Here is a 27,221-nt window from a genome sequence, read left to right as displayed (position 1 = left end):
TATGAAATTGATATATGAATGTTACTACTCTCTCCATACTGGTAATTAAGGTCGTTTTGGACAGGATTTAGCATACCAAGGAGCAATTAATTAGGGTGCATGTTTCCATGTTTTTCCATATTAAATAGGGTTGCGGTATGGTACATGGAACAAAGGTTTACAGCTAGAGTGGTTAGCGCATCGAGTCCGAAGGCAAGAGACCAATGTTCTCGAACCCTCTTTGGCGCGGTATTTTTGCTGGATGCGTGAATTTTCCCTGCCAGTGTGCGTTGGCGCTCGTGGAGGATTGGTGCTCGCGTTGCATGTTGCATGGAAGGGGGAGCGGAGGGGACCGGCTACTGAAGGGTCGTGGTTAATTTGGGGGGGGGGGGGGGGGGGGGGGGGGGGGGGTGGGGGGGGGGGGGGGGGGGGGAGGGGGGGGAGTGCTAAAACGACTTCATTTGTGCAAAGACTCCAAACCCCTAAAACGACTTTCATTTACAGTACGGAGGGAGTTTTATTTATTATAATTTGGTTAGATGTGGATACGGATCTAAATATCCTCGAATCTGTTATCTGTTATACTACTTAAAAAACGTCATAGAAATCCGACATGTATACTCGGTAACCAAAAAAAATATACGTGCAACCGTCAGTCGTGCCGCGTGAGCGTCTCCGGCTTCCCGCAATCGTGCGTCACCAATCGTGCGCGGGCGCAGCCGGCTTCGCACGCGCGCCCACGGTCCTACATGGCATGCCCACATGCAATTGTCCAAGTTCTTTTCACGGTTGGTTCTTTTGACGTAGGTACTGGTGGTTGCCTAACGTGTCACCGATCAAGTTTGCCCCTGAACCCTCCCTCAAAATCGTGATTACTCGTGACCATGAATGGTGAAGTGCGCCAGCAGCACACGAACAAGATGCTGTTGATGAAGAAGAAGCGCCAGTCGATGTTCCGCGGCGCGGTGGCCACGTATTTCGATCTCGTGAGGCTGCGGAGCTTCGTGGTTTGATCTGCGGCAAGATCGGCACGAAGAAGTCTGGGAGGTTGTTCTGGGCTGCAGATGAAGAGCCGAAGGGGTTGGGGTCCTCGTACTCAAGGACGCCGACGACGGTGGTGTTGTCGAACGTGCCTAGCGTGTGGTGTACCACCACACCTTCATGTAGTAGCTCGCGCCGGGGTACATCGGGCTTGACATAGAACGCGTCGACGTCGACGACGGTGAGCATGTGGTTGGCAATAGAGAAGAAGAGCTCATCGTTCAGTGTGGCGTTGATGAGCCGTGGCGTTCATGAGACGAGGCAAGAATTTCTTGCCGGGCTTTATGTACAAACAAAATTCATGACTCCGTGCGACGCACGGGCAGCGCACATATCCAGTACTAATACTAAACATATAGTTCTCGTATGGATTCACATCTAAGTACCCATTTAACTTTGTTATATGTAAATATCCATGTAATGAATTTTAGAAATAAATCATGTAATGAGATATCAAAATATAATAAGTATACTAGACTTTTTGGGGCTCACGTTCATCTAAAAACTATCAAAGTGACCGTTTTAGTCTTAAACTTTATATTTTGAATTCAGTTTCACCTCGTATTAGTCCTTGAACTTTATATTTTGAATTCAATTTTACCTGTGAATAGCAAAGTGCATTTTAATCCTTCAACTATTTCTTTGCTCATTGTCATTACTTGCCCTACATGGAACGTCGTAATGTCGCGCATGTTAGCTCTAGGACCACTCACGATTTAAGATAAATGGTCACCGTTAGCTCCTAGTGCCCCTGACACTGTCCCTGGCTATCGAATTGGACATCACACATTCGATATTTATATCCATATAATTCAAAATAAATATAAATATAGATCCAAATATCCTTGAATATGAATGATTGGATCGTTCAGATCCGTATCTAGTTTGGATATCATATATTCATATTGTTCAACTATAATATTATTTTTTTCATTCCAATAATTAAATATAATTTCTAGCTTATAGATAAAAACATATTATTTTTTTATCATAATTGGTTATTAGTTGAGCCTCATGCTAGAAATAGTTAAGAAAAAGTTGTAGATTTGTTGTTGTTCTAATTTACCCGCGTTTTCTTAAATAACTCCCTCTATTTTAAATTGTAAGTCATTCTATCTCTTTTTAGTGTATAACTAGGTATATCGCAATAGTAATATGTCTATAAATGTCAGAATGATTTATAATTTAGAATTGAGGGAGTACTAAATAGTGTTTATAGCAGCTATAATTATTCCACAAAAATAATGTATAGTAAGATATATATAAAAATGACACTATTACAAGATAACATTCCAAATAACATTAGAATTATTAAGATAAATTTTTCTATTTGACACTGAATAAATTTATGCTCTCTTATTTGATAACCAAACTTGAAATCTTTCTTATTTGTCTACCCTTTCAATTTTCCTTACCTATCTGATACTTCCATCAGTTTCAAGGTGTAATGGTGAAAGGTTCTAATTGCTAGAGTGGGGTGAATTGCCTATAAAAATTTCTATAACAACATTTAACAAGATGGTTAGACAATTATGAAGCGGAGCGAGTGTTGTGCTAGCCTACTAAAAAATGCAAGCCACCTACCATAATTCTAGCTACTATAGTCTCTAATTCACACAAGTGGCTAAGTCACTACTAATAAGTTAGTGAGCTCTCAAAGACTAACTAAAAAGCCTCACTAACCACTACACGAACAAGAAAGGTAGCTCTCAAAACTAACTACACTAAAGAGCTTAGCTACACTAGAGAGTGTAAATACAAGTGAGGGTAGTGAAGATATACCGACGTGGCAAGCGATGATCAATCAATCAATCACAAGAAAACCAATGAAATCCTCGGGACAAGATGACACAATGATTTGTCCCCGAGGTTCACTTGCTTGCCGGCAAGCTACGTCCTCGTTGTAGCGATTCACCCACTTGGAGGTTCACGCGCTAATAGGCATCACATGCCTAACCCGCAATCGGGTGCCGCACAACCAACACAAGATGGGGATCCATAGGCTACGAGCAATCCACTAAAGTGTGTTTTGGCTCTTCGCCGGGGAAAGGTCAAGAACCCCTCATAATCACCACAATTAGAGCCGGAGACAATCACCTTCCTCCGCTCGATGATCCTCGCTGCACCAAGCCATCTAGGTGGCGGCAACCAAGTGAAATCCGCAGTGAAACACAATCACCAAGTGCCTCTAGATGCAATCACTTAAGCAATGCACTTAGATTCACTCCCAATCTCACAAAGATGATGAATCAATGATGAAGATGAGTGGAAGGGCTTTGGCTAAGCTCACAAGGTTGCTATGTCAATACAAATGTCCAAGAGAGTGAGCTAGAGCCGGCTATGGGGCTTAAATACAAGCCCCCACGAAATAGAGCCGTTGGGCTATCACTGCAGCCCAACTCGGGGCGACCAGACGCGCTGATCAGGTATGATTGGACACACGCCTCAGCGTCCGGTCAACCATCGCCATCCACGTGTCACCTCCGTTCAACCTCGCGCGTACGATTCCAACGGTCAAATTCAAACCCTCGCGTGTTAATTTAAGACCTGACTCGCGGCAACACGACCTGACGCGCCAACGTGGCATCCGATCGCTCCTGCGCTCGAGCCAGCCACGCAGTGACCGAATGCGCTGCTCCTCGCGGCTTCTCAGCGTTAGGTCACTTCCAGTAAGCATCCAGAGGCGAAATTTCATGACCGGACGTGTCAAATCACACGTGACCGGACGCGTCGGTGAGTTAGGTCAACTCTGCCTCGCTCTGTTGCTTGCGTCAGCGTACGTCATACATGACCGGATGCACCTACGTCGCGTCAGGTCACTACTTGCGCTAGCGTCTGGTCAGGGACTGATGCCACGCTCTTCACTGCACCGATGACCGGACGCGCCGAACCCCGAGTCCGGTCACTGTGTGACCTGCGTCCGATCAGAGGAAAACAGCTCCTCCACTTCACCAACTTCTCCACCCTTGAACAAATATGCCGACCACCAAGTGTATCACCTTGTACATGTGTGTTAGCATTTTTTCACAAATAATTTCAAGGGTGTTAGCACTCTACTAAATCTAAATGCATATGCAATGAGTTAGAGCATCTAGTGGCACTTTGATAACCGCATTTCGATACGAGTTTCACCCTTCTTAATAGTACGGCTATCTATCCTAAATGTGATCACACCCACTAGGTGTCTTGATCACCAAAACAAAAGGGCCCTATCAAATTCACCTTTGCCTTGAGGCCATTTTGTTTTTCTCTTTCTTCCTTTTCAAGTTGAGCACTTGATCTCCATGGCCATCACTACCATCAACAAGATCTTCATTTGCTCCACCACTTGGAATAGTGCTACCTATCTCATTATCACTTAGAGCAAATAGGTTAGCACATAGGGTTTCATCAATTCACCAAAACCAAACTAGAGCTTTCAAACGGTGTTAAAATCCAATGTAAAAGACCATTTTGCCCCTGCTGCCTCACGTGCCGCCATAGCCTCCTCACCGGTGGTGTGGTTGGAAGCCGACGCGATGCGTGGGCCAGGTGCGCAGGGGAAGCCGGCAGCCGGTTGCGTGGGGCATGGGTCGGCGGCTGGGGAAAGGGCATACGGGCGAGACCGGGCATGTGCGGGCGGCGGCCTAGGCGCGAGCAATCTTCGGCGCCGCATGGGGCCGCAAGTGGTGGCAGCTCCGGGGCATGAGAAGGCTGTGGCGGCGCGTGAGGAGGCAGGGAGTGGGCGGTAGCAGGCCGTGGCAGCGCGTGGGGGCCACAGGGCGCACCGGCAACGGGCCACGATAGCGTGGGTGGCAGCGGCGGCGGCTAACCACGGCGAGAGAGACGGCCAGTGGGGACGGCCAGTCACGGCGAGAAGAAAGGGAGAGAGAGGAAGAAGAAAGAGACAAAGGGCAAAAACATCATTTCACAGCTGTTCTCTCAACTCCTAAGTCAGAAATAAATATTTTAATACGTCTGGTGTCCTTCAGCAAATTTGGCACAAACTAGAGTGTTTGCCAGCAAATCAATCTTTTTCGGTGTCCGCTGGCAAAGCGACCTCACTTTCAGTGTCCGCTAGCAATTTTTGCCATGTTTTTTTTCTTAATTTAAGTATGCTAGAGATAAGTTCTTTGAGAATAATTATATAATTGAATGCATATTTATACCCATTATTCATCATATATATGCTTAAATTTAATGTGATTACCATATGCCGCTATTGGAACTTAGCATCCGCAATAGTGCCTCCTATCTCGACACCAATTCACTACCAACTCGCGCTATACACTTTTTAGTACCTTGTAGTTCAAAGACTACAATGACTATTCTGCCTATATACGACCAAACCAATGCTTGGCCTAGTATTAAGGTTTCGTATTTCTTAAGTTGCTGATTCCCACTTTCACATGCAAGACTGGTGAACAAGATAAGGAGATCTCACTTCTTTTCTTGTTTGGCTAAAAATAACCATGCATGCAAGATCTAAAGAGACTCGCATACACGTATTAACTTTGCAGGTTAGCTTCTCAAAGAAGATAGATAGCGTGAGGAAATGATTTCAGTTCTCTTTTTTTTCAAAAAAGAAAAAAGATACATAGCATGAGATGCAGACCAGACGTGTAATCCTTAATCATCCAGCATGACAGTGTTGCCAAATGAACGCAGTTGGCGAGCCGTTTTTGGTTTTGCCATGGCCCATTAGCAATGAGCTTTGGGAGCTAGCTAGTGAGCAACGCACTTAGCGAGTCGTTTTTGGTCCCAGCGACGACAGAATTATAGCTTGATAGGTATGCATTTAATAGAAATGAAGAACTTGTAGATTTGTTTTTCAACTCTAGAGTAAACTAAAATTCGAATTTAATCAAAATCTTTGACCGGTAAAGTATTGTTTCGGACCTCACCAAAATAGATAAATTTCACAGAAATTCGATCATTTCGGGCCTGAACCCTGGTAAACTCTCAATCACGCACTGTGATATGCCTCATAACTACCAGACCACACACAGTCATGTAGACGCTAGCCAAAGCGACCGCGCGTGAAGTACCTGGCAGGCGACGACCATAACATCTGATGGGACAGGAGTATTATGGCGTTGGCGTGTTAATTTGCTCCTGACAGGAGTATCTACGCGTGCACGAAACTGTATCGATGGCCTTTAAATATGCATAGTCCCGTAACCCAGAACCCCGACACTAATAACACCACGAAGACAAACTGATTGGCTTAATGATGAGCTCAAGTAGAGTAATGGTTTGTGCCATGGCGTTCGCTCTGGCGTGCTTGGCGGCCATGCCGGCTGCATATGCAGCGTCGGGTGACGACGGAGATGAAGCCTTGTCGGCTGCATCTGCAGCGTCGGCTGCATCTGCATCCCGTCCGCTGCCTCCTTAGCTCATCACTGCCCCTCCATCTGTGGGAGCATCGACATCACCTAGCCCTTCGGCATTGGGCCCGGCTGCTTCCGACAAGGCTTCGAGCTTACCTGCAACTACACCACTCAACCTCCAAAGTTATTTCTGGGCAACAGCACAACTCAGGTTAATCACATTTATGGTACCAGTACCACAATTTACACCCATGCTGTGTTCTTCAACTATACTCCTAACTTGGAAGAATCTAGTATGAACACCTACAATATATCTTGGGATGCTCCCACTAAGGGGATTACTATCTACAGTTATGACATTTTCTTCTTCCTTGGCTGCGATTTCGATGTTGAATTGTTCGATTATGTAAGGAACCCAATCGGCTCCTGCATGAGCAGGTGCCACGGCAAGGTATTGCCGGATCAAGGGCCTTGCAATGGGTTAACTTGACCTCAGGCTTTCAGGGAGCAATAGTTCGGACTGGCAATATGTCAGCACAGTCAGATCCTCTGCACCCTGGCATTATGGCTTTCATGTCAAAAGAACATTACATGCAAGATGCGACTGTTCTTTTCTCAAGTTGGACAAATGCAAGCAAGATTTCTGATGCTGAACTTGAGGTTGCCATCATGGACCAACCAAGCTGCGAAAGTGCGCAAATGAACAACACAAGTTATGCCTGTGCCACGGGCAGCTCTTGTGAAAATGGGCTTTATGGAGGTTACAGCTGCTACTGCTACAACAATAATAATAATTATAATTATAATGCTTACCTTTCTGAAGGATGCATGCAAGGTTCTCCCTGCTTGCTTTATGTAAAAAAATTGAAATATTAATGTTTTATCTTATGTCCTAACTCTATCAATCTACTATTATGAAGCAGATTACAACACCAAGCCTAAAGAACACTGCCAGAGGTCATGTGGGAACATTTCCATTCCTTTCCCTTTCGGGCTCGAAGAAGATTGTTTCGGAAACCAAAGGTTCCAACTTAACTGTACCACCGCAAATGAGACGCTTTTTAGCACAACATCAGCTTGTTATGATGGTTAGCAACGTGCTAAACAATGCTAGCTCCGGGAAAGAAGATACACAGTATCACGTGACTGGTCTGTCAGTAGAAGATGGGACTCTGATGGTTAGCAACGTGCTAAACAATGCTAGCTCCGGGAAAGAAGTAATAATAGCTCAGGCCAACGAAAGGGGAGGAGTGTACCTCTACGGCCCTGTGGAAGACCAATTTGATTTTTCTATGGAATACGACATTGTTAACAAGCTATGCATAGGAGAAGTAGTAACTATGCATGCCGTAGTGTAAACAGTGATTGCCAAAACGTGACCCATGGGATATCGTTGCAAGTGTTCTTCTGGCTACTCAGGAAATCCGTATATACAGGATGGCTGCACAGGTATATACCTTTCCTCCTTCAGTATGTGCTACAGCAGTACCATAGTTCACACCTGAAAATGGAAAGAAAATTAACAAATTCACATACTCCAACAAAGTTGTAATTTGTAGCTAAATTAGACTAGGCAGATTTAGACAGGAGATTCCTTTTCATCAGCTTGTTATGCAAGTATGCAACCACATATTACGATGATCAACATATAATGAATAACGAGAATTGATTGTCTACAGATATTGATGAATGTTCACTGCCAAACTACTGCAAAGGTACATGTCAAAACATTCCTGGAAGCTATAGGTGCACACCGTGCTCTCATACCCAAGAATTTGATTTCATCAAGAAGTGTGTTACATCAGCTAAACAACGGAATCTTCTTTTGGGTAAGCCATAGCAAACAAAACTCCCTTGAAATTATAGTTTGTAAACATTAACATGATTTCATGACAATAGCAAGTGCATATAGGTATTGCAATTGGAACTAGCTGTGGCATTGGATCCATATTTATTGCCTTGGGTATAATTATAATTGCCAATAAGTGGAAAAAAGGCATCCAAAGTAGAATCCGACGAGCATACTTCAAGAAAAATCAAGGTCTGTTATTGGAGCAACTAATCTCAGAAGAAAGTGCTACAAGCAAAACAAAGATATTCTCATTGGAGGAACTAAAGGAGGCGACCAATAATTTTGATGCTACCCGTGTTCTTGGTCGTGGAGGACATGGAACAGTTTATAAAGGGATTCTATCAGACCAACGTGTGGTAGCCATTAGAAAATCCAAAATAGTGGAGCAAACAGAGATAGACCAAGTTATAAATGAAGTTGTCATTTTGTCTCAAATCATCCATCGTAATGTGGTGAAACTATTTGGTTGCTGCCTAGAAGATGAAGTGCCCTTGCTTGTTTATGAGTTCATTTCAAATGGCACTCTGTATGAAGGACTTCACCAAGGGTCTCTTATTGAAACAATGGATACTCAAGTTGTGGAAGAAGCAGACCAGGAAGAGATTAGTGAAATTGCCTCACTTGCAGAAGCATGCTTAAGGGTAAAAGGAGGAGAGCGACCGTCTATGAAAGAAGTGGAGATGAGGTTGCAATTCTTAAGAACAATGAGGCTGAGAAAAAGACATCATTTACCCGAAAAAGATGGAGATATTGAGCCTTTGCTATGTGGAAAATCTAAGAATTCACTCGAACATATCAACCTAGTTAATGGTACCCATACACCACCTCAAGAGACCTCTAGGTGCTACAGTTTGGAGCAAGAATATGTGTCTTCATTTAGGCCACGCTAACTACATTTGCGATAGATAATAAAGGGCTTTGCTTAGATACTAATGCATTTGAGATATAATATATTTCGGGGGAGCAATGTTATATTTAGCATATTTGGATGAGATTGTATCTCATAGATGTGTTTTATGTGTATGCACAAGATATTGTAGACCACATCGCTTGTATACCTCCGTATTTATTTAGATGCATATAACATCAAGTCACTGTATTAAAGATAAGGTTGTGTAAGAAAATACAAAATAGTCATGGCTGTCGATGAGTCCAATGATAATTTGATCAGTTGCCAATGGCTTAATCAGTGGTTCCAGTAGCCATCTGACTAATGCATGATTTCAACTGCAACATGCTGCTGCACTTCTTTTTTTTTTTTTGCCAATTACTAGCATGACTAATGTTAATTGACACTCCGGACAACAGGAACTCACTCTTCCCTTCAATGTCCTTTCAGGACAGTATCAATAGCACGGTCGATATGCATTCAACACAGAACTTCGTAACTGTATTTGCAGATATGAAATACAACTCCATGTCTCTATCCTACAGATGCAACTGATCTGCATATGGAAAATCCGAAGTAGCTTCACGCATTTTAGACTTCTAATAATTCTGTAACATTGTGAGCGCACGTGGACTAGTACCTATCTTCAACCAACTATCCGTAATAGACTAAGAGTTGAAGCAATACATTCCATTGAAAATGACCATGTGGCAAGGGAGCCTACCAATTCGAAGAGACAACAGTAGCCAAGGCCACGGGGGACGCATCAACCGGCTGCTCGTGCTGGCCTGCTGGGAGCCCGGGAGTTGGAGGAGAGAGGAGAAGATCCCGACCCCGATGGGAGCACGCCCCGCTCAGCCTGTTCCGCTTGCTCTTGCTCCACCGACTACCGACACTGCAGCGACCTATCAACAGCAAAGTGCGGCGCTCGGCAGAGTTGGCGGCGTCGGCGAGGTGCGAGGTGCGAGGAGTCGAGGACGGAGTAGCATTAGCGCAGAAGTTGGGCCTGAAAGGATTTTCATCGATGGGCCGGGCGGTGCTTGCGTAAATGTGGCCCAAGAAGTGCTGTCAGCAGCATGGGTCAAGTCAGAGGACTTAACACGGCACAAGCATCCAGTCAGCAGCATGCTCACCGCGCTGGGGCCTCATGTCGCCGGACAACCCTACTTCTCCAATTCAGTGTTGGTGGTTCTCTGCCTTGATCTGCCAGCAGGTTTTTCCTTAAGAAAGTCACAGGATCACCTAAAATGATCCAAGTAATGGCTCTGACAACACTGCAGTGCCTGTTTCGAGCATGGCCCTTGTGAAGAACCATCCAGAATTCCAGATGTTTAAAGCGCTACGATCTGCAAATTCAATGAGCAGATGCACATTCCAGTTGTAAGAGCCAAGAGGGTATGAACTTTGTTCTTGATTCAGATTTCAGAGTCGTGAGTGCATAATGGTACGTATAGCTTAAACGTTTCCCTCCCCTGAGGAGCTATCGTTGTGCTTACAGAACTGGATCATCGCTTTGGCCGTGTCCAAGCTGAAGTGACATTGCCTCCAGGGCCTAGCAGTATCGCCGTAGGTGACATCGAAGCAAGTACGTGTTGCTAGTGTGATAAGTATTGCAGCCGCTGAGTCTTTGAACTTGACTTGTGTCCCGTTTCCCTGAAGCGAACCTTGGCACACACTACGTGAAAAACGTTTTGTAGGGGCAGCTGTAGATCGTTTGCAGAGGCGGCTTAGCCAGCCACTCCTACCATACCGTCTCTATAAATCATGTATTTGTAGGGGCGGTTCCTAGACCGCCCTTACAAATCGATTTGTAGGGGCGGCTGGTATTACTAGCCGCCCCTGTAAATCAATTTGTAGGGACGGCTACAGTACCAACCGTCCCTACAGTACATTTTTTCGCTAAAAAAAATTCAAATTTACAATTCAAATTTGACCGGAACATATATTTTTCATACACAACTCCATCATAACTTATCTTCTTCTGCGATTGTACTGAAACTCAAATCTCTACAACATGAGTATTGGTCCAACTACAATGAACATATTACTTAATGCTGACTTGTTAGATGAGGAACTCTACAACATGAGTATTGGTCCGACTGACCATAAAATGCTGTCATGCTGCCTAGATAGCTAAAGATGTTAACAGCTAAACAACAATGCAAAGAATCAGATTGTTACTACTACTGATGTTGTTTGATTGTGATGATCCTAGTGTTGCATCTTCACTCGTAAAGCTGAAGCATGTTGCATCCAACACACCATTCGGGCTTTCTGGCATTGAAGGGCTTCCATTGATGTGCCTTCTCTTCTTCACCAGCGCCTGCTCTTGCAACAGCTCATAGCATCTAGCAATCATCTCCTAGAAATGGAAGATGCAAGCTTCACACTTTGAGAAATTGTGTAAATGGCAATGTTGCATTGATCAGTTTTTGCGCAAGCTAAAAGACACTCACCTTATTTACAGGGACTTCAGATGCTGAAAGAACACTCGCAAAGCCAACAATCTGATTCTCAGAAACCGCTGCTAGGGCCAAGGCCGCAGCAATCTCAGATGGTCCGAATGACAAGAATGTAGAGCCTGTAAATCCATAGGATTCAGATGTTTAGCTGGTACACACAAACATAGTGCTATCGGCAATGCAGGTAAGTGAATTGAACAGACGATAAAGCATCATGGGTAAGGTCAATCGAACCTTTGAGTGTGCCAATTATGATCTCGGCGCACCGTGAGGCTAGTGCAAAACTTGGTGGCTTCCCATCACTGAACTTGTCCAGGAAGTAGCTGATGAAAGTGAACAGGGTCACAGCCTGCATTCTCCATTTCAGGGTTTTCATCACAAGACCCTCCATCATCCCAATAGTCTTTCCTTCAAACTCAAATTTCACATCGCAGACCTATCATGCAGCATCAAATTTTAACAATTTCATCAACCAATCAGTGAACAATTATTCGATACCACAATGCTGTAATTTCTCCTTCACCCACCTGAAGGTCCACAGGAAGAGGGACCACGGTCTCCTCCATCTTGGCAGCAAGAGATAGGCAAGCAACTGACAACAACTGTTGCATCCAAGGGTTATCGTGCTACAACAACAAGAACAAACAAAATAGGAAAAAAAAAACACATCCATTAGTTAGAGATTAACTGGACACAGCAAGCAGACAACCAATGTACATGCTCAGATTCTTACTGGGAGCTCATACAAGGAGAGGAATCTATCCAGGTAATTCACAGCAAGGTAAAAACTGAGTGGTGGTCCATTAGAAATTTTAACAATTGGTTCTTGCATTTCCCTGCCCTGGAGTACAGAGGGAATACAGAATTGTTTTGGCATCATTTTTTTTTCTTTTAGCATGGCCGCCTTTCCCTAGACTACACTATAGAGGGAGTACAGAATTTTTCTCAATATGCAATGCTAGCCTTGGGAATTGGGATGCCACACAGCCGAATTAACGACGATTCCGCATATGGGCACTCAAATACCACCATTCCATTGCTATTCGTCTATTGTATAATACTAGAACACAAGTGAAGATATTTAATTTGCACTTTACAATCGATTAAATGGGAATGGTGGTATTTGAGTCAAAGTGAAGATATTGTATACCATAGTATAGCTTTACAAGTGAAGATAACTTTAGCTTGTTATCGAACTTCGCAGCAAGACCGTGTCCGTTGAAAGAATGGAGCAACAAAATTCACGGCCTACTAAACTTGTTGCAAATATAACACAGCTTTGAAGCTGCAAATACCTATACGCCAGTGTACTAAGTTTAGAGAGCACAGCCGTAAAATCAATGAAATGCAAGAACCAATTGTACTAAGTTTAGAGAGCACAGCCGTAAAATCAATGAAATACAACTACCTTCCTAAAATAACTCGATTTTGTCCACTAGAAAAAAGGAATGAAATGCAAGAACCAATAAATTCAAGAGATTTTTTTTATTTCACCTTGCAAATCCAATCCATGGCGTCTCTCCTCCAAGAGGACTCCAATCCGCCTCGCTCCAGCCTCTTCGCATAGCCCTCTTGAGGTTGGTGGTCCATCTCCTTCTCCACCCACGCCGACACGGCCTCATCGGTGTCCACGGGGAACACGGCGCCAGCGGCGGAGTCCAAGCCATCAAGGCCGCTCCCCACCTCCAGCAGCTCGTCGCAGCAGCTGATCCTCGCCGCCGCACCCGCTTGCCAGATCCAGGCTCGTCCTCGTCGGATCAGGCTTCTCCTCGCCAGATCTGGTGGTGGCCACTCGGATCTGGGTTGGTCCTCGCCGGATCGAGCTCATCCTCGCCGGATCTGGTGGTGGCCGCCACCACAGGGTCCCACGCGCTGTTGGGGCAGGAGGAGGGGGACGGGCCCCCGCGCGACTGACGACGCTGAAGGAGGGCACCAAGCCCCGCGCGACCGCCGGGAGGCCACGCCCCAGAACCCCCGCCACCCTAGGGTGCGCCGCCGAGTGCCGCCACGCGGAGAAGAGGGGGGTGCGACGCCGTGCGCCTCCGCTGGAGAGGGAGGTCCCGTCACCGCGTGGGGGAGAGGGAGGGGCGGCGTGAGGGAGAGACGGAGGGGCTCGGAGGAGAGGGAGGGTGCGCCGCGCGGGTGGGCGAGGAGAGGGAGGGGCTGGCGGACATCGAGACGGAGAGAGAGAGAGAGAGAGGGGGGATGGCAGTAGATATTTTGGATGGGCGACTTAGTTATTGTACGTGGGACATCTATAGGGGCGGCTCAATCACCAGCCGCCCCTACAAATAGAAACACCAGAGGCGGCTGGTGAGTGAGCCGCCCCTACAAATCCTACCCATTTATAGGGGCGGCTTGTATCACCAGCCGCCCCTGCTGTTCCATTTGTAAGGGCGGCTGGTCTTGTGGATCCCGATCATGTTACTGTAGGGGCAGCTCCATCACCAGCCGCCCCTAAAAAAAATTTGTCCCTTTGCTACAAACTATTTTTCACGTAGTGACAATAACTCGTTAGTACAATATATAACGGTAATGCTAGAAAGCCAGCGTCCATCCACCTAACGTCGCCCGTCCCACTCCACCTCGCTGCGGCCACCTTCCCCGCCGCACGCCTCATCGCACGCCACATAGCTGCCCCATCCTATGCCGCACCCCATCCCCCGCTGCGCCCACTCCGTGTTTCCGCTACTATAGTTCCCCACCAGAAGGTTGTGGCCACCGCGACGCGCGACGGCAAGGAGATGTTGTGCTGAAACCTTATGTTACAAATGTATGTTTCAAGGGTTTCAGATGTTTTAAAGATATGTTGTAAGTGTTTCATATGGATGTTGCAAAAGTAGATCAGGATGTTGCAAGTGTTTCAGAGGTATGTCGTAATTGTCTATTCGACGTTTCATCTATTTCAGACGTATGTTGCAAGTGTTTTATCTAGATGTTGTATATGTTGCAGTGGCTATACACATGTTGCAGGCGTATATTCCAAATGTTTCATCTATTTCAATCATTAGCAAGTGCAAACCGCTGGCACTGGTGTTGACGAGGACGGCAGGGCCAGGCCACGGCCACCGACTCGGGGAGGCATAGACCGCACGGCGCCAGTGTGGAAGAGGTGCGCGATTCCTCAGCAGAGGAGTCTGAGGCCATAGAGGTGAACGACGCACGACACGTCTACACAGGGATTGAGTAGGGGGTGGAGACGAGTCATCCGAGCGGTGTGGAGCGGTCCTGCATGCACGTGCGAAATGGTGTCGGCACGGGCAGTGCGTGAATCCGAGCAGACGAGGCGGAGCAGGCACGGGCGTCCGTCCAGATGTTCGAGCGCTAGCCTCTCCGAATAAATAATTATGTTAAAAGTCTGACAAACTAATTAACAAAGATTAAATTCAAAATAGCATCACCAAAGAGGTTAAGAATCCTCATTATTGTTTGGATACTCAATCTCTCCCATCCATATAGATTAGAGTGAAAAATAAACTAATTACTAGGGTATTTGGTTTGAAGAATGGGTTAGTCCATCATCTTCTTACTCCTCATTTTTTTGTTTGGTTTGTAGAATGAAATGAGTTGACGTATCATCACCTCATTCCTTACAAGCTAATAATTAATACTAGTGTAAGGAACGGAGTCATTCCACTAAATTTGAGGAATAGTCTCTTGATGCATCACCTTTTGAAAACGAATAAGCAGAAGAGTTGCCGATTATATTAAAAAATCTAGATTGAACAATGCAATAAAGCAACATGCGAACACATAGTCAATGTACCCATGTGGTTCGGTTTGTGATGAGTGATTTTCAACATGAGTAGCGCTTTGGGTTAAGTTGTTAAACTAACCAAGGCATGAGTTTAGGTTGTGCAACATGTCTCTTGGCTTGTGATGCGTAGGTGTGGAGCTCGGAGACGATGGGCAATGGCAAAGGTGAAGGTCAAGCAGGTTCATGTCGATGGACTAGGGGTGGTGAAGGACGGATGTCGGGGCTTAGACCGAGGGACCAAAGAAGCGGGGTGACTGACCGTGGTGGCTAACACTTAGGGTCATCGACAAGTGCAAGAGTACATGGGAAGTTGCCCGTGTTGACCAAGTCAAGACGGTGGTCGAGCAAGTCAAGCGGAGGCGCAGGAGGACTTGACGTCCGGGTGGTTAAGGACAATTGTCGGTGTTTTGGACCGAGGGGTCCTCAACCAACTAGTAAATTTGTACTGCGTGTTCCCGATCCAAGATGGTGATGCAAAGAGACACAAGGCTTATACTGGTTCAGGCGATCGGTGCCCTACATCCAGTCTGAGAGATCGATCTTGTATTCCTTGCACCAAGGTGCTTGTAGTAGGGGGTTACAAGCTAGGTGAGAGAGGGAGCTAGTCCCAGGTCTCGGCACGGAGTGATGCGAGCTACTTGAGACGTTGCTCTCAGACAGCAGGGGAGTATGCGTGTTGTAGGGTGTTGTTTTTGTGTGTGCCTATGTTCCTCTCCTAGAAATGGCCCAAATCCTTTCCTTTTATAGTTGAAGGGAGGACTAGGGTAGTACGTGTGCTAACTATACGGCATCGTGCAAACGGAGGCGGCGTGTCCGAGCTCTGTAGCCTATTCCTATGGCGACATGGTCGTCAGAGTGGTCTGTCCTTGAAGCGCTGGGGCGACGTGCTGGTCACATCCGATCTTGTGCGTCATGGGAGCTCCATGGTTACCTCGAAGCGGGCACGGCGATCAGAGTGCGGGTCACTGTGGGTTGACTACCCGCGAGGCCGAGGCTCGGTTGGTGCCGAGGCCGAACCATGGTGGGGGTCTCGGCACACGTGAATCTCGAGATGGCCGAGGCCCTGATGTAGGGTGCCGAGGCTTAGAGGGAGCGGTCGGTCTGGTACGCTGGTTCGGAGGTGATGATAACCCGGGCCAGACCTCCCATGCTGTGTTGTCTTCGGGGCGGGTGTTACGGGGCACAGCGTAGCGCCGACGCTGATCGTGGGCATAGCACCAGAACACAGTGGCCGATAATCCCCGCCGTGCCTTGTCTTAGCCGGTATGGTGTTGATGCGACTCCTTGTCTCGTCGGCCACTCCGTGGTGTCGAGCCATCGTCCGACTGAGATCGCGGGAGTGGTTGACGCATTAATAGGACATGACATGCTATCGGGAAGACTGGTTGAGGCGGGAGCAACGGGTTATTGACAAGCCAGCCTCAGGCGATACGGAGAATAGCTGTCTCATTTGTGGCTATATGCTCGGGGCCTCGGGCGAGACGGAAATTGGGCTCCTTGCCGAGGCCTCTCGTGAGAGGCCTCGCGCGAGGCAGAGATTTTGTCAGGGTGTCGAGACCTCCCGTGCGAGGCCTCAGGCGAGGCGGAGAGCCAGTGGGCTCGGACGAGGCTAGGGGTGAACCCATGGCTTACCTTCTGGCTTTGTTGTTGATGAGATTTAAGTGACTTTTTTGGTGTACGCTTGGGGTACCCCGTTTTATGGTACCCAACAGTAGCCCCCGAGCCTTAGGGGGAGTGCGTGCACTCTCCCTGAGGGTTTGTCGAGACTTGGCTTGCAGCCGCTCCTGTAGGGATTGTGTTTTTTGTACTTCGAGGCCTCGATGGGTGCGCGCGAGCGCACCCGCCGGGTGTAGCCCCCGAGGCCCTGCGGGAGTGGATTCATTCCCCCAGGGTCTTTTTTCTCACTTTGAGTGAGAGATTTTGCATTTGTCGAGCCCACAAGTGCGAGTTTGGGTCACGGGGTTTAGGCAAGGTCGCAGGAAGAACCCCTGAGCCTTTGCATGGAGCGAGAGGGTGTTCGGGAGCTCCCCTGACTTTTTGTACGACCCTCGCGCTTCCTTTTTGCTCGGAAGGAGGGGTGGAATGTGCCATTCTACCCTCGGTGGGCACGAGCGGTGGCACTTCCGGTGAGTTGTTATCGGGTAGTCCGAGTGGAGGCCCGTACCCCGTTCGCTAGGGGTCAGCTAGCGGTCTAGAGACGCACTCCAAGAGTACTAGAGGGTTTCTCTAGTGGGTGCCGGGGCCGTTCGCTAGGCCCCGGTGGCTCGTTGCCTCCCTACGGTGGGATCCCATTCAGAGACCTCCCTGCCGGTCTCGGACATGACTTGGGGTGTCCCGAGCGATCATTTGCTTGGGCCTTGGCCATACGTGGGCTCGCCCACAGTCATCCCTGACTCTGTTGCCCTAGGGCGGCTATCGAAACCCTAGGGGGCCTAGCCTTCGAACCCCTAGACCGTAACGGGTTTGATGCCCTTTATCGTGTTTTAACGAAAACTTCCAACGTGGGCTTTGGTCGTTTGTCTTTGCCTTGGGTGCAGGAGGAGCCCCTGAGCCTCCACACAGAGCAAGAGGGTGGTCAGGGGTCCTCCTGACTTTTTTGTTCGATCCTCACATATCCTTTTCGTTCGGACGGAGGGGTTGTTTGCTGAGCCCATTCGGGTGAGAGCCTGGGTCGCTGGGTCTTGGCAAAGTTGTAGGAAGAACCCCCTAGCCTCTGCATGGAGCGAGAGGGCCGTCAGGAGTTCCCCTGGCTTTTTGTACGCCCCTCGTGTGTGAGGGTTTATTTGCCGAGGCCCCCTTGGGTGCGAGCCTAGGTCGCGGGATCTCGGCATATCTGCAGGAAGAGCCCCCTAGCCTCTGCACGGAGCGAGAGGGCCGTCAGGAGCTCCCCTGTCTTTTTGTACGACCCTCATGCTTCCTTTTCACTCGGAAGGAGGGTTTGTTTTGCCGAGCCCCCTCGAGTACGAACCGGGGTCACTGGGTCTCAGCAAGGTTGCAGGAAGAGCCCCTTAGCCTCTGCACAGAGCAAGAAGGTTGTCAGGTGTTCCCCTGGCTTTTTGTACGACCCTCGCGCTTCCTTTTCGCTCAGAAGGAGGGGTGGAATGTGCCATGCTACCCTCAGTGGGCACGAGCGGTGGCACTTCCAGATGGGACGTAACTATTCCCGCAATTAATGAGAAAAAGGTGGGCACGTGGGCAGTAAAATCAGATCGGGGTTAACCGCACCGGATTTGGGGGGAAACTTCCCCGATTTCATCGCCCGTCTATTTTGCCTTTACCCTACATAAATACGCAACGAGCCTCGCCCCTCCTCACCTTACCTTGCCTACATTAGTTCTGCCCCCATCGAGCCGTCGCTAGAGCAGCGGACGTCGGGAAGAAGAAGGGAGAAAGGCGAGCCAGGGAGAGAGAGAGAGAGACAAACTCACCACCGCATTCGAACCCTCCACCGCACTCATGGCCGGCGACATCGTTGTCATCGAGGTGGACCCTTGGGATCCATCTGATGTCACCATGGAGACACTTCAGTCACTCATCGATGGTGGACTCCTTCGTCCAGTGACGGACCCCAACAGGCCAGAGTGGATCGCTCCGTCGGGCGAGCCAGAGCCGAGGCCTCGCGACGGCTACGTTGTGAGCTTCGTCTCCTTTCACGAGCGTAGCCTCAGCGTTCTGGTGGATTGGTTCATGCAGGCACTCCCGCACTACTATGGTGTGGAGCTCCACAACTTCAACCCCAACTCCATCGCGTAGGCGGCCATCTTTGTCACTGTCTGCGAGGGGTACTTGGGGATTGCTCCCCATTGGGAGTTGTGGCTCCATCTCTTCTGGGCAGGGCACACCACTAAGCCGACGGGCACGTCGGGCATGAGGAAAGCAGTGAGGGCTGGCGGCTGCACTCTCCAAGTGCGTCAGGACCGCCAGCACCTCTACATCCTGGCCTAGCTCGCATCATCCAATCGTCGATGGTACACGAGCTGGTTCTATCTTTGCAACGATGATGGAGGACTTCCCCCTACACTGGGTGGATTATGGGGAGCTGCCCAGAGAGGTGGAAGTATGGCATCCCGAGGAAGGATCATCCCAAGCTGCAGCCGCTTCTAGAGGGGCTGGAGAGGCTATGGAGCCATGGCCTTACTGCGGCCATGGTCGTGGCTGCCTTCCACCACCGAAGGGTGCTGCCGCTGATGGCTCGGCGGCGGCACGTGTTCGAGATGAGGCCGAGTGAACCAAATGAGGGCATCTGGATGTCCTCCTCCGCCCTTTCTAACGAGGAAATTCTTCGTCGGGTGGGGGAGACGGTGGAGGCAAAGCTGAGGGGCGGCAACCTGATCCCCATCACGATGCACCCGTCGTAGGGGTTCTTTTTGCTAGTAAGTCGCGCGCCGCTGCGGCCCCTGAGCCTTCTTTGTTTCTCCCTACTTCTCGTTCCCTTATGCGCGTTCGTCGTTCCTGCAGGGGATGAGGGACATGCGCGCCTCTCCACTACCCGTTCCCGAGGACATGAGGCGGCGGGCGATCAACCGAGCGCACGCCGAGGCACAGAAAAAGCAGAAGGACGCCAAGGCGATGAAGCGTACAAAGAAGATCCTCGCGCACGAGGAACTAGACAAGCGCTGCCGCCAGCAAAGGAAGGATGGCCTCCCGTTGGAGGAGTTCCCGTCGCCGTCGGTGTCGACAGATGCCTCAGGCAGGGATGATGAGGGTGAGATGGGGCGGGGTCCCCTGGACCATCTCCTTGATGTCGGGGAGACGGTGCCTGAGGCATCAGCAAGTAGTCTGGCGCTCCCAGAGGGAGGAGGAGGAGCTGTCCCGGGGTCGGCAGTCGCTCGCCCCAGGGTCGAGGCCGACACGCTCGAGGCGTGGGCGCTGGGCAAGCATACCGTCAGCCCGATGGGTGTGACGGCAGCAACGGAGTAGGCGGCGGTGGGTGCAACGCCACCGCCCCCACAGAGGATCGAGGGAGCACTGGGGCCCGTCGGGGATCGGCCGGCGCTGGTGGATGTGGAGGCCGCACCCCTGCCGCCGCTGCCACCCTTGCAGACGAGGGTTGCAGTGCTAAAGCGGTAGCAGCCTCGCTCAGGGTAAGCGCATTTTTGGGTAGAGCCGTAGCGTTTTCCATTCGCTCTTTGGTCTTGTGCTGACCCTATAGGTGATTTTTCCTTAGTCGGAAGCGACCTGCGGAGGTTCTTTCCTTGGTGCCCCTCAAGGCGCTCAGGGTGAGCCCCGGCTCCTCCGCCCACTAGGTGGCGGAGGTGCAAGCTGCCATACAACACAGCACGGCATCGGCGAGGGCTGACCCAAAGGAGCTGGCCACCCAAGGAGGGGCTGCCGAGGCGACCCCGACTCAGATGAGGGAGGGAGCGCTTCCGCCCCGTGAGGGCGAGGCTCGTGAGTCGGATGGGGCCGAGGTGCCCTTAGTTGCCGAGGCCATCGAGGTTGATGCCCTCGGGGTCTTTGAGGCTGAGGTGATGGAGGCCGGGGCGCCCAAGACCACCGAGGCCGCAGCGGCGGGGTCGGTGTTTCCTCGACTACCGAGGACATGATGGCAGAGGTCGGAGCCCCTGAGACCATCGAGGCCATGATTGCAGAGGCCGGAGCCCCCGAGATCATTGAGGCCGACGTGATGGCGGTGAGGCTGTCTGCCCAGGAGGTGGAGATGAAGGTGGCAGAGGCCTTGGTGGCGCCCTTGGCTCAGGGCCCGCCGTTGTTACGGGAGAGCGCCCGGGAGGCGGAGGTCCATCCGATCTCCTCTGACGATGCCTCCTAGGCACGGGAAGTGGTCGACGCCGAGGAGACCGACACCGTGGAACAGCCGATTTTGACCCTGGGTGAAGGAAGCTCGTCCCTCATGCGGGTGCGACCCGAGCCTCGTGGGTAGGATCACCCACGTGTACTGTGGCGGAGCTGGGATGACCCTGAGGGGGAGCCTCTGTTCGCCCTCGAGGACACAGCCGAGGGCAGGCGCTGGGACACCTTCGAGCAATACTGTTAGCTGGCGGAGCGGTCACTATGGACGGCGCTGTCCGTGGTGGCCGACGAACTGCCCGGAGTCGCCCAGGTTCGCGCTTTCTTTTCTCGTGTGATGTTGTCTTTTTTTGAGTTTTGTTGCAGTGAATGACCCCTGTTCTGCTTCCCCAGGAACTCGAGACCCGGTCCCTTGGGAAGTCGGTCTTTCTCCGGTGGGAGAGGGATGTCTGGGACTAGCTCCAGCGGCAAAAGGGCCTACTTGCGGGTGCCAACATGCTTCTGGCAGCGCGGAGCACGAAGGTGGAGGACCTTCGGCTTCGTTGTGTCAATGCGAAGGTCGAGGTGGTCACGGCCCAGGGGTAGGTCACCCCTCTGGCGGCGTGGGTCAAGGAGTTGGAGGAGGAGCTTACCCGCGTCGCCGGTGATTGGGATGCCTTCAGGTCCCGGGCTAAAGAAGCGACGGCCTCAGGCAAGGCCCTTGCTGGGCAGCTAGGGGCAGAGCAGAGTGCGCACCAGCTGACAAAAGGCGCCTTGGATGAGGCCCTTATGGCGGTTGAGGCCTCCCGGACCGAGGCTGTGGTCTGGAGGGGAAAGGCCGAGGGTGAGTACTGTCCCCTTCGTTTTCTTCGTTTTTCTTGTGTTTGCCTCCTAACTCCCTGGTGTGATGCAGAGCTGGGGAGAGAGGCTTCTAGGGCTGCCGAGGCTTCTCAGGTCGAGGCCCAGCGCCTGAAGGAAAAGGCTAAGGCTTCCCTGGCCGAGGACCAATGCTGGGGAGAGAAAGCCGAGGCCTCTCGAGTCGAGGCCCGACGCTAGGAGCAGAAGGCCAGGGGTGAGTTCTGTGGGCTTTCGTCCCTTTTTTGGCTCATTTTTCTTAGCACTTAGTCTCACTCTGTTTCCCTAGGCGTAGGGTTGGAGGTGGAGGTCACCCGGGCAGCCGAGGTTTCCATTGCGGTGCAGGCGGTGCTCGAGACCGAGATTGGGGAGCATGAGACATTGAAAAGTGCCGCCCATACCGCCTGCGAGGCCTTGGAGGTCGAGGGGGTTCAGTCAGGCAGCTCCCTTGGGAGCCGTTTGATTGCGCTGAGTGGCCAAATGCACGAGCGGCTCTGAGGAGCGCTGCACACGGGTGTCAAGCGCGCGTTGGCCGTCATCGCCTCTCACTACATCGGCATTGACCTCCCGGCCATCAGTGATGGCTATGTCCTGCCTGATGATGATGAGGAGGCTGACGCGGCGGTCACAAAGCTGATGGAGGCGGCGGAAGGCCCTAGCACGGCACTGGCAATGCTGTTCGAAGAGGAGGTGGTCCCTCCCCTGCCGTCTGCCGATGCTGGAGGCCCTGAGCCTTGACCTGGGCCCAAGAGGCCATGTAAAATAGAGTAGGAATTAACTTTGTTTCATAACGCTTGTGGCCGTCGAGGCCTCTTTTTAAAGTACTCGTGTTTCTTAGTTGTTTTTCTTGTATTTCTGAGCCTCTGTCCTCTGTTATCTCTGATCAGATATCTTTTGCAAAAAACCTCCTTGGAGCTTCAGCCGTCCCTTGGGCGAGAGGTGGTGAGGGAGTGCCGTAGCCCGGAGGCGTAGGCCGTCTCATGACTCTACCGGCCTCCTGCTTAGAAAATAGACTTTTTGGTCCATGGGTTTTTTACAACCGATTCGTCAGAGCATGCTAGAGAGACTTGGCGTAGGAATTCTTTCGAAAAATGACTGAAGAATGGTGCGTGGGACTTAGGGGGAGTCCCCCATCTAGCCCCCAAGGGAGGCTTGGTTCTGCAAAGGCAGAGCCGAGTCTCCCTTACAATGTTATCATATTGCTGAGATCCACGATGGGCTCGGGGGGGGGGGGGGGTTCTCGAAAAATTAGAACAACTAAAGAACGTGTCTTAATTGTATTCCGAGAAATAATATATACAATGCTTGGAAATTTAAGGGTAAAAGCGACGTAGCTGTTCTATGTTCCAAGCGTTGGTGAAGATTTCGCCCTTCTCGTTGGCTAGCTTGTAGGTCCCGGGCTTCAGTACTTGGGCGATGATGTACGGCCCTTCCCACGGTGGGGTCAGCTTGTGGCGGCCCTTGTTGCTCTGTTTCAGCCTCAACACCAGGTCGCCTACCTTCAAGTCTCGCCTTCGAATGCGTCGAGCCTGATAGCGCCGTAGGGTTTGCTGGTACTTGGCCGAATGTAGCAGCACAATGTCTCGGGCTTCCTCCAGTTGGTCAAGGGCATCTTCGCGGGCAGTGCGGTTGCTTTGCTCGTTGTAGGCCTATAGCCTCGGGGAACCATATTCCAAATCAGTGGGGAGAATGGCCTCGGCACCATAGACCAAGAAGAAAGGTGTGAACCCCGTGGCTCGGCTTGGAGTGTTCCTCAGGCTCTAGGTGACCGATGGGAGTTCAGCGAGCTATTTCTTGCCAAACTTCTTCAACTGGTTGTAAATTCTTGGCTTGAGGCCTTGTAGGATCATGCCGTTGGCACATTCTACTTGGCCATTTGTCCTTGGGTGTCCTACGGCCGACCAGGCCACATGGATGTGGTGGTCGTCGTAGAATGCCAAGAATTTTTTGCTGGTGAACTGTGTCCCATTGTCGGTGATGATGGTGTTTGGGACCCCAAACCTGTGGATAATGTTGGTGAAGAATAGCACTGCTTGCTCGGATTTGATTTGATTGATCGGACGAGCCTCGATCCACTTGGAAAATTTATCGATTGCTACCAAGAGATGGGTGTAGCCCCCGGGCGCCTTCTGTAGAGGCCCAACCATGTTGAGCCCCCATACGACAAATGGCCAAGTGATGGGGATGGTTTAGAGGGCTTGGGCCGGGAGGTGCGTCTACCATGCGTAGTACTGGCATCCCTCGCAGGAGCGTACTAACTTGGTGGCGTCGGCAACCGCCGTCGGCCAGTAGAACCCTTGGTGGAAGGCATTTCCGATGAGCATCTGAGGCGCCATGTGGTGCCCGCAGGCCCCTGCGTGCAAGTCCCAAAGTAGGGCTTGGCCTGCCTCGGTGGTGATGCATCGTTGGAGGATGCCAGATGGACTTCGCCTGTATAATTTGTGATTGCAGAGGATGTAAGTCTTGGCTTGTCATTCAAGCCGTCGGGCTTTGGTCCTATCACTAGGAAGCTCTCCCTGAGCGAGCCAATCAAGGAACAGGACTTGCCAGTCCGTGCTCTGGTCGGTCTGGGGAGGCCCCGTGTCCACTTCCATGACCTCGGGCTCGGCCAAAGGAGTCTTGGCAGCCGAGGAGGCGTCGAGCCCCGCGGTGGGTTTGGCCGGTGGGCCCCCTTCCGCTACCGAGGCGTAGTCAATGGAAGGCTTGTGGAGGTCCCTAGCAAAGACATTCGGGGTGACCGGAGCCCATGTCGAGGCCATCTTTGCTAGTTTGTCCATGGCCTCATTGTATTTCCAGGCGATGTGGTTGAGTTCGAGACCGTCGAACTTGTCTTCTAGGCGATGTACCATCTTGTAGTATGCCTCCATTTTGGGGTCAAGGCAGTTTGACTCCTTCATGACTTGATCAATGACGAGTTGCGAGTCGCCCCGGATGTCGAGACGCCGTACTCCAAGCTCGATGGCAATCTGCAAGCCGTTGACGAGGGCTTCATACTCGGCCACATTGTTGGAGGCGGCGAAGTGGAGCCGAACCATGTAGTGCATTTGTATTATGAGGGGCGAGACGAAGAGCAGACCCACGCCAGCCCTAGACTTCATGAGGGACCCATCGAAGTACATGGTCTAGTACTCCGTTCGAATTTGAGCAGGTGGCAGTTGGGTGTTGGTCCACTCAGCCACAAAATCAGCCAAGACCTAAGACTTGATTGCCTTCTGAGGTGCAAAGGTCAGGGCTTCCCCCATGAGTTCAATGGCCCATTTGGCTATCCTGCCCGAGGCCTCACGGTTATGGATTATCTTTCCCAGGGGGAAAGACGATATTACCGTTACCGGGTGGGACTCGAAGTAGTGGCGCAGCTTGCGTCGAGCCAAGACTATGGTGTAGATAAGCTTTTGGATGTGGGGGTAGCGTGCTTTGGTCTCGGAGAGCACTTCGCTGATGAAGTAGATAGGTCATTGGATGGGTAGAGCATGCCCCTCTTCCTGCCTCTCTACTACTACGGCCGCGCTGACCGCTTGGGTTGTTGCGGTGACGTATAGTAAGAGGGCCTCGTCCCTCGCCGGTGGTACCAGGACGGGAGGATTGGTGAGCAGCACTTTGAGTTTGGCGAGGGCTTCTTCAGCCTCGGGGGTCCAAGAAAAGCGTTTGGACTTTCTCAAGAGGCGGTACAGAGGCAAGCCTTTTTCACCATGGCGCGAGATGAAGCGGCTCAGGGCCGCAAGGCATCCCATGACCCTCTATACTCCCTTGAGGTCTCTGATTGGTCCCATGCTGGTTACGGCTGAGACCTTCTCCAGGTTGGCTTCGATGCCGCGTTATGAGACTATGAATCCCAAGAGCATGCCTCGGGGGACCCCGAACACACACTTCTTGGGATTGAGCTTGATGCCCTTCTCTCTAAGGTATTTGAAGGCTATCTTCAAGTCGTCGACAAGATCCTCGGCCTTTCTAGACTTGACCATGATGTCATCCACATAGGCCTCGATGGTTCGCCCAATGTGGTCACCAAAGACCTGGGTCATGCACCACTGGTAAGTGGCCCCTGTGTTTCTGAGGCCGAAAGGCATAGTCACGTAGCAGTACATGCCAAATGGGGTGATGAAAGAAGTCGCGAGCTGGTCGGACTCTTTCATCTTGATCTGATGGTAACCAGAATATGCGTCAAGGAAAGACAAAGTCTCACATCCCGCAGTGGAGTCAACGATTTGATCGATTCGAGGTAATGGGAAGGGGACTTTTGGACAGGGTTCATTCAAATCGGTGTAGTCTACACACATCCTCCATTTCCCATTTTTCTTTTTGACCAACACAGGGTTAGCTAACCACTCTAGATGGGATACTTCCCTGATGAACCCAGCCGCCAAAAGTTTTTGCACCTCCTCGCCAATAGTCCTACGCTTTTCCTCGTCGAATCGGCGCAGGCGCTGCTTCACTGGTCTGGAGTTGGCCCGAATGTCTAAGGCATGCTCGGCGACCTCCCTTGGTATGCCCGACATATCCGAGGGACTCCACACAAACATGTCGACGTTTGCGTAGAGAAAGTCAATGAGCACGGCCTCCTATTTGATGTTGAGGGTGGCGCTTATCCTCAGCGCCCGGTTGTCAGGGCAGGCGGGGTCGACTGGGACGAGCTTGATGGCCTCCATGGGCTCAAACGTCCTGGCTCGACACTTGGGCTTGGGCAGCTGGCTGCCGAGTCGGTCGAGGTCGACGATGAGGGTCTTGGCTTCCATGAGAGCCTCGGCGTATTTGATGCACTCAACCTCATAGTTGTATGCATGCTCATACGTGGACTTGATCATGATGACGCCATTGGGACCCGGCATCTTGAGCTTGAGGTAGATGTAGTTGGGGACTGCCATGAACTTGGCATATCACGGCTACCCTAGGATGGCGTGGTAGGTTCCCCTGAATCCGACCACCTCGAAGGTAAGTACCTCCTTGCGGTAGTTGGACGGGGTGCCAAAGCAGACAGGAAGGTCGATGCGCCGGAGGGGTCGCGTGTGTTTCCTCAGCACGATGCCATGGAAGGGCATGGCGTCACCCTAGAGCTACGAACGGTCGATCGCTAGGAGCTCCAGGGTGCTGGCATAGAGGATGTTGAGGCCGCTGCCTCCGTCCATCAATTCCTTGGTGAGCCGGGTGTTGTCGACGATCGGGTCGACTACAAGCGGGTACTGCCCAAGATTCAGGACATGGTCGGGGTGGTCATCTCGATCAAAGGTGATCGCTTCCCGAGACCAGTCGAGGTATCAGGGAGTGGCCACCTTGACTGAGAAGACCTCTTGGCGCTCCCTCTTCTGCTGGCGCGCTGTGAGTCACGCCGAGGGTCCGCCAAAGATCATGAAGG

General features: G+C 50.8%; 3 protein-coding genes across 3 annotated transcripts in view; all 3 read right to left on the bottom strand.

Moving 5' to 3' along the window:
• LOC136465915 (syntaxin-43-like) overlaps positions 1 to 24,626 on the bottom strand; it is a 69,709-nt gene extending 45,083 nt beyond the window's left edge. The window contains exon 1 of the mRNA XM_066464466.1: positions 24,623 to 24,626. The gene's annotated coding sequence lies outside the window, so the exon portion shown is untranslated. The remainder of the gene's footprint in view (positions 1 to 24,622) is intronic.
• LOC136462254 (cyclin-D2-2-like) lies at positions 11,220 to 14,192 on the bottom strand. Its single transcript, XM_066461377.1, has 7 exons — positions 14,099 to 14,192; positions 13,022 to 13,259; positions 12,266 to 12,347; positions 12,060 to 12,158; positions 11,767 to 11,968; positions 11,527 to 11,651; positions 11,220 to 11,432 (listed from the first exon to the last, which is right to left on the bottom strand). The coding sequence occupies exons 1-7, from the start codon at positions 14,190 to 14,192 to the stop codon at positions 11,220 to 11,222; spliced, it is 1,053 nt and encodes a 350-aa protein (XP_066317474.1).
• A 1,804-nt stretch (positions 24,627 to 26,430) lies between the features above and the next one.
• LOC136465914 (uncharacterized) lies at positions 26,431 to 26,733 on the bottom strand. Its single transcript, XM_066464465.1, has one exon. The coding sequence runs from the start codon at positions 26,731 to 26,733 to the stop codon at positions 26,431 to 26,433; it is 303 nt and encodes a 100-aa protein (XP_066320562.1).
• Positions 26,734 to 27,221: the final 488 nt, after the last annotated feature.

The sequence above is a fragment of the Miscanthus floridulus genome, chromosome 7 (genome assembly GCF_019320115.1).
Source record: "Miscanthus floridulus cultivar M001 chromosome 7, ASM1932011v1, whole genome shotgun sequence".
Taxonomy (NCBI): Eukaryota; Viridiplantae; Streptophyta; class Magnoliopsida; order Poales; family Poaceae; genus Miscanthus; species Miscanthus floridulus.
The sequence above is the reverse complement of the archived record's forward strand: the minus strand, read 5'-3'. Positions and strand labels throughout refer to the sequence as shown.